This window comes from Lingula anatina, chromosome 1 (assembly GCF_051362555.1).
Source record: "Lingula anatina isolate TDL-2025a chromosome 1, LinAna3.0, whole genome shotgun sequence".
In the NCBI taxonomy this organism is placed as follows: domain Eukaryota; kingdom Metazoa; phylum Brachiopoda; class Lingulata; order Lingulida; family Lingulidae; genus Lingula; species Lingula anatina.
This window is the reverse complement of record NC_141767.1, coordinates 5,744,058-5,759,885: the sequence shown is the minus strand read 5'-3', so window position 1 is coordinate 5,759,885 and position 15,828 is coordinate 5,744,058. Positions and strand designations below refer to the sequence as shown.

Here is a 15,828-nt window from a genome sequence, read left to right as displayed (position 1 = left end):
ACACCTCAAGATTTTAATGACCTGCATCGTATGATAGCACCGCCAGGCAGATATTTTATTATTTGATGCGTGTTCTGCAGTCATAAGCATAGAAGCTCATGAATACTAAACGCAGCCTGCATGCAAAATAAAGCGATGTCCAAAGATAAAAAAGTATTAGTTTTTTTAGAACACCTGGGGAAAGAAGTGCAAAGTTAGAAATTATATCTTTTTGTTTGTTTCTTCTTAATAAAAAAGGACATGATTTAGGTGATGAAAGTTAGAAATTCAAGTGGTTTTATTTTGTTATGCAGAATACTATCCAAATAATTTTTTTAAATATTATTGTTATATAACAAGGTGTTAAAGAGTTACTGTTTACTTGAAAAATGAGACATATCAAGAAAAAAAAGCAGATAGCTAATGTGTAGTGTGATCTACATTTATTTATTATGTCACTGTAAAACTTAATAGGAAGCCTTTGTTGAGTTTGTATCCTATAAAAGACACTCAACTTGATAACAAGAAAAAAAAATTAAAAAATCACCATCTGTTTTTAGTTGAATGGAGCAGTAAGTTTGTTATAAAGGTAATATTGTTATCCCCTAATGCTGCTCTTGCATGTAGGTAGAGATTGGGCGCAGGATATGAGAATGGGGGATAATGTTCTGTTATCTGCCCTAATGGCTGCCTTCACCCGAGCGCTGTAAGCTATGACCCCATGACTAGCATCTGAGCAGGACCAGTTTAATGCCTTGCATGACTAAAACGTATTTGTACATCATTCTGGAGACCAATGATAGCACATAGGATCCATCATCGCCTGCCTCGGGAGGCTTGTACCTCTTGGTCATTTGTGGAGAGGCTGCCTTTGATCTAACTCTGTCATACATCTTCTAAGTGAAGGGGGATAGCACGGGGCCCTGGGATATTACCAGCTAACATGGGTCTGTGCTGGGAATAAGATGGCACTGGAGAAAGTGGTCATTTTTCAGGGACGCTTGGAGAGGACATGCTCTCCCCGCATGTTCTGCTACTGACCTTTGGTTCAGCAATATAAGATTAATGTTTTAAAGATGTACACATTCACAAAAGGAGAAACTCATTGATAAACTACTGGCTCCTCCCTGGTAGATTACTACCTTTCACTGACCTTTGCACAGATATTGTATTGTTGTGTTTAATGCTTTTTTTCACAAGCACACTATGTCTTTGTTTTGTGTACCATATTATTGTTTGATGAACCTATTATTTAGTGGACACATTTGCTCAACTTTAATTTTATGCTCAGTAAATACTATGATCTATTATTGTAAAACCTGATTTCTTTAGGTGTTTGAAGAAGGCAACAATATTTAGTTGATTTTACAACCTTCTTTGGTGGTCAAAATAAATCCCATTCAAAATTCTAGACAAAAGAGAACATGAGGAGTGATTTGAATAAGGTCCCAGTGTTAATTAACATCCTGTCACATTATTTTGAATTATCTCATATTTATTGTCTTGAATGCTAAGATTTAATTAGTAGTACACATTAACTTCACTTATCTTCTTAACTCTAATAAATGTACCATTTAGGCCAAACTGTGCTCTCTGTGTTGATAATATGGCATAATTAAGTCTGAAGAATGACATTCCCTTGTGTTTTGATGTAGCTAAAGCAAAAATTCATTATTCAGCATTTCAGATATACTTGAAATACACATATATATATATACACTTGAATGATGTTCTTGATGTTTTGTTTCAGATGCAGGCGTGGCATCATTTCCATCTGATACCTCTTCAGCGGAATATTACGACTGGTTTAAGCTGTTTATTTCTGATGACAATAGTGTGGTTATTGGGGGCAAGTAAGTTGTTTTTGGTTTTTTTTTTTTCACTTGTTCTAGTTATTTTATTGTATGGTTGTATTCTCAATGCAAGCACACACCCACACTCCCACCTGATTGCCTTATTCACAGAGAGCAAGCTTTATGAAATTTATACTTGCCCATATACAACAAGTTGTGTCCTGTTTAAACAATGGTTTTTTCACAAAGGTCCCTTACTAGTTTTCATATAGATCCACATTATATTGCATAAAACTACTAGCAGCCTTTTAGGCACTGATGGATGAGCATATTGTAGATAGTGATTTGCTACAGGAAAAGTAATCTTCCTGTAATGCATCACTTTATATGTGATGAGTAAGCTGGCAAGGGCCTCTAGTGATGATAATTTCATTGAGCTTCTAATTCTGTTAATACGGAATTATTCCCCTGAGCTGTTCTTTGCGCTGTTCCTCTACTTTAGAGTCCATAGTTCTTTTTCTTTTTTTGCCTACTTACGAAAGAAATAAGTTAAGATTTTATAATTTTCTTTCTGAATTCATTGTTAATTTTACACTCTAAAATTTAACTGCAAATGTCTAGATTACAAGAGTATTGAATTATTTTAATCAATTTCTCGTATCTTCAATTTTTTTAGGAACCAATTTTATAACCTCAGTCTCCCATTGCTGCATGTGAATGGGGTAAGTGGACTTTATTCCAAGTAGCCAGGGGCAATATGCAAATAAAAAAGGAATTTATCATTTAATATTTATAGTTAATTTGTCATTTAGATCAGCAATTAAATGATGTTAATTGAGATTAGACATTTATTTAATTGGAGTAATAAAAATGTTCTTAAAAAGTTATCAAAATGCCAGTAAAAAGCATTTATTTTTCTGCCAGCTAGGTATAGCCTAAGATTCTTAACCTCTAGAAATGTGATCATTTATTGGAAGACCAAGCGACATTATGGGATAAGATATTTTGCTCATGTCACACTTTGCTGTTACCAGCGTAAATGTGTCTGCATCTTGAATTGTCTTTTTTTCTAACATGGTCACAGTCTGCATGCTAAAAAGATAAAATGTTCAAGACTTATCAGGTGTGTTTCTTTCATCAATTTCAGAGAGAACAATGGCCTGCAGAGGAAAATAAAAAGGCTGCTTGTTTGATTAGGGGTAAAACACAGGTAAGTTGTGAAAAAAAAATGGAACACTTAATGAAAATCTTTGTTTCCATAAGTGAAATTTTGCTCAAAAGGTTTTTTGAATATGAAAGTTTTATTTTGAAAAAGAGAAAAAAATGCAAAATTAACCAAGAACGTCTGGGTATTTATAGCATGAATCCTTAATTTTGATTGGTCTACCATTGTAGTTTTATTATGCACGTTATTGCTTAAAGCAATTAATTCATTGTTCGCCATATCAAGCGAGAAAATATTCCGCATCCATTATAGCCTTTTTTTCTATGGTTCAGGCCATGTTTTGGTTAAGTACCCTGTATATCATGTATTCAATGAGAAATACAGAAGGGAAATCAAACCAACGAAAAAAATATTTTAACCCACTTTGTTTTTATGTAAATAGAAAATAAAAGCTTTACTCTATGTTTATGGATATATACAGGTTAATCTGTACCTTAAGATGGCTACATCTCATGAAACAGAGAGAAGAAATGTTATCCTTCTTTAAAAGGACTGCACCTTAAAGTGTTTGTCAGGTTTCATTTAGGGATTTGTGTTCAGAAAAAATAAAACAAAGCCTCTTCTCATTTTTGTGGCATGAAGTGCCACTTTGAACCCCAACCTCCACAATGGTTTATTAACCAATACAAGCCCACTCCTCACACCAAGATGTGGCCTCAAGTTCCCTTTTCCTTCTTATTTACAGAAAGAATGCCAGAATTACATCCGCGTGATGCTCCAAAAAACTCAAGATGAACTCTTTGTATGTGGCACCTATGCATGTAGTCCAAGCTGCAAAACATACAGGATTCAACAGACTTTGGATGTAAGTGATCATGAAAACAATGCCAGGCATCAAAGTAACTGTCATCTCCTCACCATTATCTTTCTCAGTGTGGATGATGAAATCATTTTTTAACAGAATGTAAGCAATAGTAGGGGAATTAGTGCTATGTTAGCTAGGGTGACACTTGTGATATATTTAATTGGAATATACTTCGTTAAACCATTCTGAAGTCAGTAAGTTACTGACAAAAAGTGTGGTATAGTAATTTATTGATTTTCAAGCTAGATAGATTTCCTAACTACCTTTCTCTTAACCAGTTGTCATTTCTGTATTTCCAGGGTGGTATCAATTATCGTCAGATAGGTTCATTGTCCAATGCAAAAGGGGTGGCCCCCTATCTGCCACAGAGTAACAGCACTGCATTGTATGCAGGTGAGTGCACTGGCCAACATGGAGGGAAATAAAAAGAGAAAGGGGGTGGGGGAAGAATACCTTACACTTCTATTTTGTATACTGAGATGCCTATTACAGTTACATTTGCAATATGTTAAAAAATCAGCTTATACTGGTTTCTTTGTTAGAGATTGAAGTGAAAATGAACTGATGTCACAGTCATTGTCCCTCTCTACTCTCATCAGTATATGTTGTGACAGCTAAGGGGTGGACAGGTGCATGTAATTACCATTGCCATATAGTGCCAAGTGTTAAGTCCAGGTTTAATCATGGGCTAAGGGTCAGAGTACTTGAATTAAGTGCATTTAATGCTTGTTTAATGGTGCATTCAGTGAAGCAATCAGCAGGTGAAGGCAGTTTTGCCATATTTTCCATGTGGCCTGAATGATGATTGGATTTTTTTTTATTTGGCAAAAAAAAATGTGCTTTATTTTTTACCAATACAATGCATCTTCAGCTAAATGCTTTTAAATAACAACCATGCGCATATTATTTCTGTGGCTAGTTTCCCTCAAACCCTTCATCAGTATGGAAATTTTACTTCTTTGTATTCCCCTGAAATAAAGAAAAAAAGTTAAAATTATGTAAGAAGTCTACTGTAACCAGCAAAAGCTTACATTGTTTTTGTATTGTTTTTTCCCTAGGTGGAAAAATATATACTGCCACTGAATTACACTTTGATGGCAATGAACCCGTGATTTACAATGGAGATATCAGAGTACAGAGAAACTCAATGATGCTCAATGGTAGGTTGAAGGCTCATTAAGAAGTTATGAAAATTGTCTTTAATTAAAGTTGTTGTTTTTTTTTTTTTTTTTTGTATTGAATTTTTAACATGGTTTTGCACCCTTTGTGTCCTATTTCTAATATGAAATTGTCAGTGGTATAAAACTTTCCATTCTTTTATTTTCAGTTCCCACACATTTTGTGAGCTCAATGGAATATGAAGATAAAATTTATTTCTTCTTCAGTGAGCCAGCAGTTGAGTACATCAACTGTGGAAAGGTACATTATACATTTAAAAAAAAGAAAAAGAATAAAGCACTGATCATCTTGACTGGAATTTCCTGCTGAACCCTGGTCCCTTAGTGCAAGGAGGCCTGATAACTGATTAATTTTAATGTGGAGCCAGATATGCTATTAGCTGTTAATGTATCTAGTGAGATGACGTGAAGATGGAGATTGCCACATCATATAACGAGAAAGTAGGCCCAGTGATGGTGGTTTATCAAAGTAATTATCTGGCCTATGTTACCACCTTGGTATCTTTGTGATCTCTCAAGATAGCTATTGGTCAGGAGATGCTGATAAATACCACCAGTTAAGCATTTTGTTACATGATATGGATCCTGAATTGCACATGTGTTATGTTTTAATGTCATTTGGAATTATTATTATTATTATTAATATTGTTATTATTATTTTTTTTCCTTTAGGCCATATTTTCAAGGGTGGCCAGAGTGTGCAAAAATGACCAGGGAGGAAAGATCTTGCTGAAAAAAGAATTCACAACCTTCTTCAAAACCCGTCTCAACTGCTCCATACCAGGGGATTATCCTTTTTATTTTGATGAAATCCGTAAGTGCTTCTTTCATCTTAAAAGGTATTTATAAGTCCTGAGCACAGGAACCCCTTTGATTTATTTAGAAGCTGCATTAACAATGGAACATCTTTGTGTATGTTGAAACCAGCTGCAGAAGTGTGTTCAGCAGGTATGTGTCATCCCACATTGATTTTTCCTGCAGACTGCCAGACACACACTGCAGTCTCGTCTGGGCTGTGGTGAGCCACAGGAGTGAGTCACATAGCCAGCAAAATCCCTTCAGGGAAATCATGTGCAAGCAATATTGGCAATTGCTTCAGCCTCCACCAGTCCCAATGTTAAACATGCAAAAAAAATAAATGGACGCAGTTTCCTCCATTTCCCCAATGTGAGAAACCTTTGGGAATTAGCAGCCGAGCCTGATGCAACTTGATAATAGTTGATTTGCATTGATGAATGTAAATGTAGTCAATTTGGCAATCAAATAGCAATGTGCATAATGATTCCATGTTATGTCAGTGGGTTGAAATGCTGTTAGAACAGATGATATAACTGCCAATCAGATGCAGAACACATGTAATATGTAGAATTTGTATTGATTGCCACTGGATACTCCTGTAGGACGGAATAAAAATACACTTCTGTTTGCTTAATTAGCTGAAATAATGGGTTCTATGAAATGGAATATTTCCGATTCAGTTAATTGCATATTTTATTTATAGTGGTAACCTAATCACTGATCTTGTAATTGATTGTATTTGCAATTGCAATGACCTAATCAGAGTAGATTTGATGGAAATTAAAAAAAAACAAAGTGGCTATAAAAAGTCTCTAGTAAGCATAAAAATAAATTGAAAATTTTGAAAATGGGATGCATTGGGAAAGGCATTCTTTACATTTCTTTGTGCACTTAGGTATTTGTTTATTTTACAGAGGCGACATCTGACATGCACAAAGGTAATTACATGTCCTCCTCTGACCAGTCCAACGCCACAGACATGATCTATGCCGTGTTCAACACCCCGCAGAACAGCATCCAGGGCTCTGCGATATGTGCATTCCGCTTCTCTGACATAATCCACGCATTCAGGGGGACTTTCAAAGAACAGAAAGGAAAGGATTACAACTGGCAGTCCGCGCCCTTGGACAGCATACCAAGTCCACACCCAGCTGAGGTATTAAAAAAAATAATAAAAACATTGGAATTGTAAAGTATACAGATACTATTACTATACTTATACTCAAATTTATTATGAAGAAAGAATCAGTGAATTTTATTTAATTTTTGAAAACTTTCCATACAGATTATTATAATTAACTCTTCTCCTTTCTGATCTTAATATCAAATGGTTGTGATTTCAGTGTGCCAACAGTTCAACAGTCATCGATGACATGACATTGAACTTTGTGCAGGAACATCCCATGATGGAATCTGCCGTACCTGCATTTGGTGGACAGCCAGTTGTCATGGCAACATCTCTAACGTGAGTTTCAAAATAATGTTAAATTGCAACTTTTTCCCTGAAACTGCTTGAAATAACATGGTGGCTGTCTACTGGAAATGATATGTTGGTCGTTCAAATTCCCTTAACAAATTAATATAGATAGAACAGAGAAAAGTGAATAATGCTTAAAAAGGCCTTAAGCAGCAGTGACCCCTGATGGTCACCTCCTAGGACAGTCATCTTTCTTTCCTTGTCATGTGTTAAGACAAGACTGTGTATGCCAAGGTTGTTAGTCAGGCATTTCTTTCCTGACCCCTGGCAGTATCTGGCAGTCGCTATACGCACCTTACTTGAGACAAGGACATTGACAAGATGATTTGGGAGGAAGTCATTCTGGTCATCCCCGAGGGGGGGCATGCTGGCAAAGAAAGTTCATCTCATTTTATGACTTTGTGATTAATAGTATGCACAGTGTGCTGGATGACACCTAAATCGAGAGAAAATGCTTCTGGCAAAGTAACCAGCAAGTGGAATTTTTGGAATTTTGGGGCATTCATTCAAATTTAAAATTCATTTGGTTTGGTACTAATACTAAACAAAAGTTCCAGAATTAAATATCATATCGGGATAAGGATGTTTGCCTGTTTACATTAATTGTTAGATCATTATCATTTTTCTCTCTCTTCTACAGTTCAACTTTTACCCAAATGGCTGTTGACTGGCAAAGAAGGGCTGGAGATGGACGCTACTATGATATCATGTTTATTGGAAGAAGTAAGTTTATTTATTTATTACCTGCTAAGTACCGTTTTCATTAATTACTGCTATGAAATAGTTTTAAGAACATATATCCTATGCTGAGTTAAATTAAAATCTTGCACACGTTACCTTCCTGTAATATATGTTCTTGATACTTTAGGTGATGGTTACGTATTGAAAACTATAAACAAAGGCAGAGGATCAGCCATTGAGACGGTCACAATTGAGGAAATTGAGGTCTTCAGAAACAAACCATTCACAAGTATGAAAATCTTCAGAAATCCTAATGGTGAGGAGAAACTGATTGTGGTGTCAGCACACCAGGTCAAAACCATTCCACTTCACAGGTGCCACCTACAGAAAACATGCAGGTAAGAAGGCAGGCTTGAAATATTTTTCTTTGCAAATGGAAAACACATCAATGAATTTTTAAAAGAAATCCTTCTCTGTGTGTTTTGGAATCTATTATCTTGCAAAGTATGAGTTAAATTTTGACATTGTTATTTACAGTGCTTGTGTAGCATTACAAGACCCCTATTGCTCCTGGACAGAAGGAAAATGTGAGAATTCTATAAATGGCATTCAGAACATTTACCAAGGTGTCAACTCCAGTTGTCCTGCTGACCCCTCCACTACAAAAGAATCCACAAGAGGTACGTAAGGGATGATTGTTACAGCATGTGCAGTAGACATAGGGACTGAACAAGGTTGACATAGAGTATATCCCCGAATTGCGCGTAGTTGACTGACTATTCTAAGATCAAGTAATTGGCCCATAATCATCATGATTATAAGACCTGATTTGTAAGTAATGAATGATTCATGGTGATTATCAGTTTGATTGATTAGAGTTGTCAGTCATATAGAAAGTATGATATAATTGACTTTGAGTAGGTCAATGTGCAATCTTGAATGTGTCATCATTGGTGCACGCAAAATCACTTGATAGACGTTTGTGAAGGTAGAGGTTTCTAGTGAAAGAACTTTGCATTTTCTTTTCTTCTGAAATTCCATAAATATTTAATCATGTTCTGTGGAAATGACCTGTTTTTATGCTAGTGATATTAAGCTGCTTGTTATTTGAACAATACCCATAGAGGGCACTTTGTAAAGAGGGGAGCAATCCAGGCTAATGCGGTTTCCTTCCCTTGTTTCAATATAGTGACTACTCCAGCACCTGCAGTGACATGTGCCCCCTGCATATGTCCACAGCCCACAGTCGGAGGGAGTCAGACCAGCCCATTGAATAATAATAATGGGAAAACTGTGGTTACATCCACGGGTTAGTTTCCTATACATATACTGTAGTGTATAGTAAATATATGGCACTAAAATAATATCTTTCTACTAGTTGTAGTTGCCTGGTGCTTTGTCTAACGAGTGTCTTGCCTATGTAATATTAGTCCGTTGGACTAGAGTACAAGAGATAAATAGCACAAGTGTAGTTTGTTTCTATTTTCTTAGCTTGTGGTGGATTAACTGCTAGTATTACTCTCTTCTGGTGTAGAAAAAAGCATTTCATAATCATTAGAACAATGAAAAAAGGAATATACTCACAATTTACAGAGTTTCAAGAAAAAATGTTACACTAACCACTGGAGTGCTTGTATAGAACCTAGCATTTCTTTTGTGGCAGCTTAGTTATATTGTCTTGTCTGTGTGTCTGCTAGCAGGGTTGTATAGCTAACCAGAGCTCTTCCACGCCTCACAACGCAGCTCTTAGTGTTGCACTGTGTGTAGTGTCTGTCAGAACTTGTCTGGTTTACAGTTGTGTGTCCATTGGCTGTGATCACCTCACTCACCTACGCCTGGTCTTGCACTGAGACTGCCTTCCTAGCTGGCTTATAGAGAGACAGAACCTAGTCCAGCTATGTAGCCTCTTAAAGAAGGGCGGGCTCTGACTATGTGAGAATTAGAATACATTTGTTATGATAACCTGACTCTAGTAATCTAACATTTGTGTAGAGATAAAGGTTGACCCATGCTGCCATAGCTCTGTAGTCTAGTACCTGCAGCAACTGCATGAGTTTGTGATACTAAAACCCTTAACCCTCTTTACCTTTATCTTTCTTTTGCATACTAGACATTTCCTGTGTGTTATCCTTTCCCTCATCTCTTGTCTTCAAACACTTAAGCTTTATTCACTTGGAAGAAAAATGCATTTACTGTAAATCTAAGATTTAACTGAATATCTCTTGCTTTTAGAAATTTATTCTCATTTTTTTAAAAGTTCTTTCATTCTTTTGCTTTTATCCATGCATGCATACTCTTTTTATTTAAATCTTCAATGTTTTCATTTTCACTAGCCTCCTCATCCCCAGTTGATGGCGCTGGTGACAAAAAGAAAGACCAAGATATTAAAAATTCCAGTGCTGAGGCTCTTCCAAATGGTAAGGCTTGTTTCTTGTGGAATTCATTCTCACAATGGCGCCTTGCACTTTTATAGATATGTTGTATTTTATATCAAGTATTATATTCATAGATGTGAGTCTGACTGTCTATCCGTCTGTCTAACTGTCTGCCTGTCTGTCTGCCTGTCTGTCTGTCTGTCTGTCTGTTTGTCTGTGTCTTTTCAATCATAGGTTGATTTTGGTGTGTGAAGTCATCTTCAAGGTCTTTCCTTATGTAGCATGAAAGAAATACCTGTTCAGCAATGGTGTAGAGTATGAGGCTAAAAGGATACTTATGATAACTAGAATGGCATCCTCTTTTCCCAGTGTAAAGAGCACTCCTTTGAACTAGAATATAACCCTTCAGAATCTGCTTAGGGGAACTGAGAACATGTAGCTTGCATGTGTTCAAGTTTGCATGTTTTTCTCGGATAGTTTTGAGAAATTTTTTGAGAGAAGATTAACCTGTATGAATAGTTTGTTATCATATCTTATAGAAATTGGTGGGAGCATATATATAATTATTATTTCATGTTAAAAAAATAGCAGGTATTCAATAATATAAATGAGATATTCACTGCTTAGGTGTAAGACCAGATACGCATGGTTTAAAAAGTCAGGCATGTCCATTTTCATATGTATGCATCTTCATTTTGTCTGCTTCACTGGGCTTTTTTGACAGAAGTCATTATTTTGGTTGGGGAAATCTCCTGGAATGCTTTTTATTTAGTGAAAATTTGGTTTGCGATAATCATATTTTTGCAATGGCCACCTTAATATAACTGCAGCCATTGTGATATGAGTGAATTGCACAACTTAACAAGTCTTAACACTTGGGTTTGCTTGATTTTGAATTTTTTTAAATCAAAAGCAATTGATATTTTGTTTGTTCAGTAAAACTAATATGCACTAACATTCATGTTGTATTGTTTTGGTATAGATGTGTGTTGTTTGATAACAATGGATGCACTAAGTACCCCTGTGTGTTTGACATGCCATTTGTGAGAAAATGGCTCTGCTGCCATCTCTCTCACACTGTACACACTGTAAACTCCAAGCTCAGGGTGCACATGTTTATTCCACTGCAGCTGCATATATGCTTAGCAGTCTCTACCCCTTAATAACCAGACTTCACTTTTCAGCCTTAAATTGCTTTGGCCAGGCTAGCTGTTAAGGACAGGGACTGTGTCAGTGGTTTTGTCATTCTCCTGTTTTAAATGGACTTCGACGTTTTTTTTTCTTATTGTTAATACTTTGTAGGTTATCACTTTGAAGAGGGATTATACAGTAAAAGCACCATTCAGCCACTGCTGGATACGAAGTCTGTCATCATTTCATAAGAATTACTCTTCTCTTTACAGGAGATGTTCGCGTTGCTGCAGCTTCTGTTGGAGGCGGTGAGACAGCCTACAGTCCCGTGGTACTTGGCATTGCTGTTGTTGTCGCAATTGTTGTATCTTTATTTGTCGGGTTTTTGAGCGGATACAAATTCAGCACGTATAATAAATCAAGGAGAAGAGACAATATAGATACATCATACAAAGAGCCAAATGTGGAGCTGCAGAAAAGTCCAGGTCCTGACTATTACTCATCAAACTTTAATGACAATTCTGGTGGCTACAAGGACGTGCAAAAACAGTTGAATGTAGTGTTAAATATTCCAAAAAATCCATCAAAGTTACCGAATGGGAGTCCAGAGACCAAGGTTCATGTTCCAGAAAACCAACAAAAAGTGAGGAAAGTCTACTTATAGCAGCAGGTTTGCTTCAGTTTGTAGCCCATCGTAACTGAGACTTTCGAGAAAATTCTAAGACAAAAAGCATTGTCAAAAATGACCAGTATTAAGATAATGTATAAAAGTACCTTTTACTAGGTAAATACACAAGAACAACATATCACTACTAACGTAGGTTTACTAACATAAGGGCAATGCATGATGATTTTGAGTACGCAATATGTGGTCTTAGTAACAATAGGTTTATGGAGTAAGGCGCTAGCAGAGTCGAGTCTCATTGGGCAATGTGTAACAGTATAGTGTAATGAGTGTATTTGGATATAAAATGTGCATGTTCAGCTTAATGCAGTGCTAGATACGTCAAAATTGTGCTGGTGGCTTATTGGCTGAGGACATTGGTGGATAGAAATGAAAGAGGGGTGCTGGAAGCTGTGAGCTGATAGCATATAACAAACCAAGGAGGCCTGGTGAAGGACTAAGCAACAAATAATGGGCTTGGAGAAAGAAATGCTAAACAACTTGTTCTCATTTTTCCAGTCACCAGATGTGTATTGGAAGCTGGATCAATTTTTCAATGAAGAAATGACAGTATGATACACTGCGTTGACCTTCTCTCCGTATGGAGCAGACTGTATTCGTAGTGCTTCTTGTGCTACTTCAACGACAATGATCTCAGTGATTTTGAGAATTTTTTTTTTAATCTTCATGCCAATATTCACAGTGTCACAAACATTCGAACAAACTTACAAGAACAACGAAGGCAGCAACAAGTACAAAAAAGCACCTTTAATCCAGGGATTGACATTTCCATGGTTCTGACAAAAAATGGCTATTCTGCAGTGGTGCTGTTATGGACGGTTGCGGGTTAAAGATACATAAATGTTACTTTAACCCAGGCTGCGAGTGACTAACCCTCAGGAAGGCCAATCACTCACAAGGTGCTGTCATAGTGTGAACAGAGGCATTTTTATATAAAAAAAGAGAATGAAAAGACATTCCAGTGAAAATTAGGAAGAAAAAATATCTGTATTTAAGCCCTGCCATATTTGTGTATATGTGTACATAAGAATTGTAAATGTGTATATTGTACATTCTTTTTTATTGTAGTATGCTGTCAAGGATGCAGTGTTAACCATAGTACAGATACTCATATGTTCACTATATATGCTATGCAAAATGGCACAGCAACATATACTCTGTTAACTTCCATTTAGGCTTCCTGCAACAAGCACAAAGTCCTTAAAGTTATCATATTAGGCAACTTATAGTTTATTGTAGTAAATTTTGTTTTCCTTCTGTTTAAATCAGTCAAATCTACTTAAGCAGATGTGCTTCTGAAGTAAAATTAGGCATCGTAATTAGAAAGTGTTGATGACTGTTTCCCAGTCAGGTTATGCTGCAAAGGCCAAATTTTAAGCTCACTTTCTTTGTCACTTGGTTCATTGAACAAGTGTTGTTTTATGTTGTACTACTGGTATAGGTGTACAGGCTAAGCTTTTTTACTCTCAATGTCTTTAAAAATCCCCATGTTTTATGTTTCTATCCATCGTCACCATTTCATCATTATTCATCAGAACATGCACAATTCACAGTGTATTTAGGAGAGTCATATCATCATACATTGGCAGCAGCATTTTTGCTATTAACACACTACTGACCTGACAAGCCAGGAATGCATTTGATTGAAATATAGTCCTTAGTGGAGCTAAATTAGTGAGTTTGATTAGCTTGTATTTGTATAACTACCAATATTAATCTGGGTAACTAGCAATGCCATGCTTCTGAGAATGTTTCATGGCATCAATGTGTATGTGTTTTTTCAAACTCAAATTTTAGGACCTAGGGTTTGATTGTCACTGAAAAATCTACAGATAAATTTATGCACTGTTATTTTGACACATATAACTGCTTAGTTTTTTAAAAAAATATTTAGCAACAAACAAGTTTTTGCACAAATTTAGATATTTTTTAAAACAAACTTTAAAAACTATATGTTTGCTTCTGGAGGTTAATAACATTGCTTCCACAAAATGCACTCATGTGGTCTGCAAAGTGAAAAAAAAAGGTATTTCACTTTAACCGAGCTTAGAAATAATCCTGGCATTTATTAAAGGGGATAGACAACCTTCACTGGAAGGCAAAGAAATTTGTGGAAAATACCACACTATCATAGCTAAGTGACTAAAGGGGAAATCCCTGGGTATGTATGTAGTAATGTATAAAGTTGGTGGACTGAACAAAGTGCCCTCTGTCTCTGACCAACAGGCACTGGAATGACAAAGTATGAAGGATGTCTTGGAACGCAGCTGGTCTGTTAGCATCCTGTAGGTAGGTTTAGTGTTTGAGATAGCGACCAGCTGGACATGTATAAAGAGACATCTTGCTTTAGATAGATTGATTTGTGTACTTTTTGTACAGTGAATACTAGCCCTGCCATTCACTCATGCCAATCATCATCACTTTATTTTAAATCACCCTATCTGAAGAATAGGTAGAAGTTTATATAACAGAAAAACAGAAAAGCTGATATCAATTGGCTTGTAAAAACCATTGTATACATAACATCTTGTATAGAAAGGAAGAAGATGATAGCAACTTCTTGATATTAACAACAAATCATGTATATTTTTTATACATCAAGTTCTGACTACAGAACTGATATTTTTGTTTCCATCAGTATAAGTTAGTCTTCCAAATAAAAGTAATGTTGTTGGAGGATAAAGAGCAGTGGTGACATCAACATTTTAGCTCAGTTCATAGCAATTGCATTTATTTTCATCTTGTTATCATATTTTACACAAGTGTCACAAGTTCCATAGTCCCTGCCTCGAGTCACAAAATCATGCATTTAGAATTGCAGTTGTACTTTTTTGTTGCAAACTGTTGTGTATATATCTGTAACTAATATCTGTGCTAAAGAAGTCTGTAAAAATAAAACAATTTATATCAGAAAACAAGTTTTTTTTCTTGTTGATTTCTATGAAAGCAATATGACATTACTATTTCAATAATCAAGTACTGAATTTCATGAGCATCTGTATCTCGTTTCAATTAATGATAGAATAATTCTATCAAGCTTTCTATGCTGTCAGTAATTATATTGAATTATTGAAAGTAATTAGTATATACCCTTGAATGTGGAATGAAATTTAGCACAGCAGATGTCAATGTCAAATCCATCAATGTTTATTAATTCAACAGATGAAACTATTAGTGCTGGAAATAAAAATTTTCACTCTGAGTTAGGAAATATCTGTAATGGTGTTGATACTTCTCAAAAATTCTGCACATGAATATTGACAAGTCTTCAATTTATTACTATTCCTAACAAAAAATATGGTAAATTTTGGTAAATCTTGGTATGGTTTTAAACTACACCTTATTCTATAAATCTCTAAAGTTAATGCTTTATTCAACTTCAGCTTAGCGATTTTCTATTGTGGACAAGTCTAGACCATAATGCACTTGAGAGCAATTTCCATTAAAGTAAATATCAGTTTTATTTTATTAATTCATTATTTTGGGTTGGGGGTCTGATTCATATTTAACTGGCCAGCTGAAATGAAAATGTTGGTGGTTTTGAAGTGATTTCTTAGTTTTGTTAAACCAAATACATTAAACCTTGAAGGTTACTCCTCAGTTAGTCCATTAACAAACATTATGTCTGGACCTGCAGCAAATAAAAAATTCAGTTTGCTAAGTGTTAGAGGCAGATTAAATTTAGGACCAGAAGACCTGCT

At 35.7% G+C, this 15,828-nt stretch overlaps 1 protein-coding gene across 7 annotated transcripts in view; it reads left to right on the top strand.

Moving 5' to 3' along the window:
- LOC106176529 (semaphorin-1A) overlaps nucleotides 1–15,045 on the top strand; it is a 52,481-nt gene extending 37,436 nt beyond the window's left edge. For 4 of the 7 annotated variants that reach the window (XM_087002589.1, XM_087002590.1, XM_087002588.1 and 1 more), the window contains 16 exons: nucleotides 1,730–1,832; nucleotides 2,449–2,494; nucleotides 2,920–2,982; nucleotides 3,683–3,802; nucleotides 4,102–4,195; nucleotides 4,861–4,962; nucleotides 5,130–5,221; nucleotides 5,653–5,794; nucleotides 6,693–6,934; nucleotides 7,122–7,243; nucleotides 7,896–7,978; nucleotides 8,124–8,334; nucleotides 8,474–8,616; nucleotides 9,126–9,245; nucleotides 10,270–10,353; nucleotides 11,715–15,045. In XM_087002589.1, the coding sequence (XP_086858715.1) occupies nucleotides 1,730–1,832; nucleotides 2,449–2,494; nucleotides 2,920–2,982; nucleotides 3,683–3,802; nucleotides 4,102–4,195; nucleotides 4,861–4,962; nucleotides 5,130–5,221; nucleotides 5,653–5,794; nucleotides 6,693–6,934; nucleotides 7,122–7,243; nucleotides 7,896–7,978; nucleotides 8,124–8,334; nucleotides 8,474–8,616; nucleotides 9,126–9,245; nucleotides 10,270–10,353; nucleotides 11,715–12,106 (2,159 nt within the window). In that variant the 3' untranslated portion in view covers nucleotides 12,107–15,045. The remainder of the gene's footprint in view (nucleotides 1–1,729; nucleotides 1,833–2,448; nucleotides 2,495–2,919; nucleotides 2,983–3,682; nucleotides 3,803–4,101; nucleotides 4,196–4,860; nucleotides 4,963–5,129; nucleotides 5,222–5,652; nucleotides 5,795–6,692; nucleotides 6,935–7,121; nucleotides 7,244–7,895; nucleotides 7,979–8,123; nucleotides 8,335–8,473; nucleotides 8,617–9,125; nucleotides 9,246–10,269; nucleotides 10,354–11,714) is intronic. The other 3 variants (XM_087002592.1, XM_087002591.1, XM_087002593.1) reach the window with 3 other exon arrangements.
- The last annotated feature ends 783 nt before the right edge of the window (nucleotides 15,046–15,828 follow it).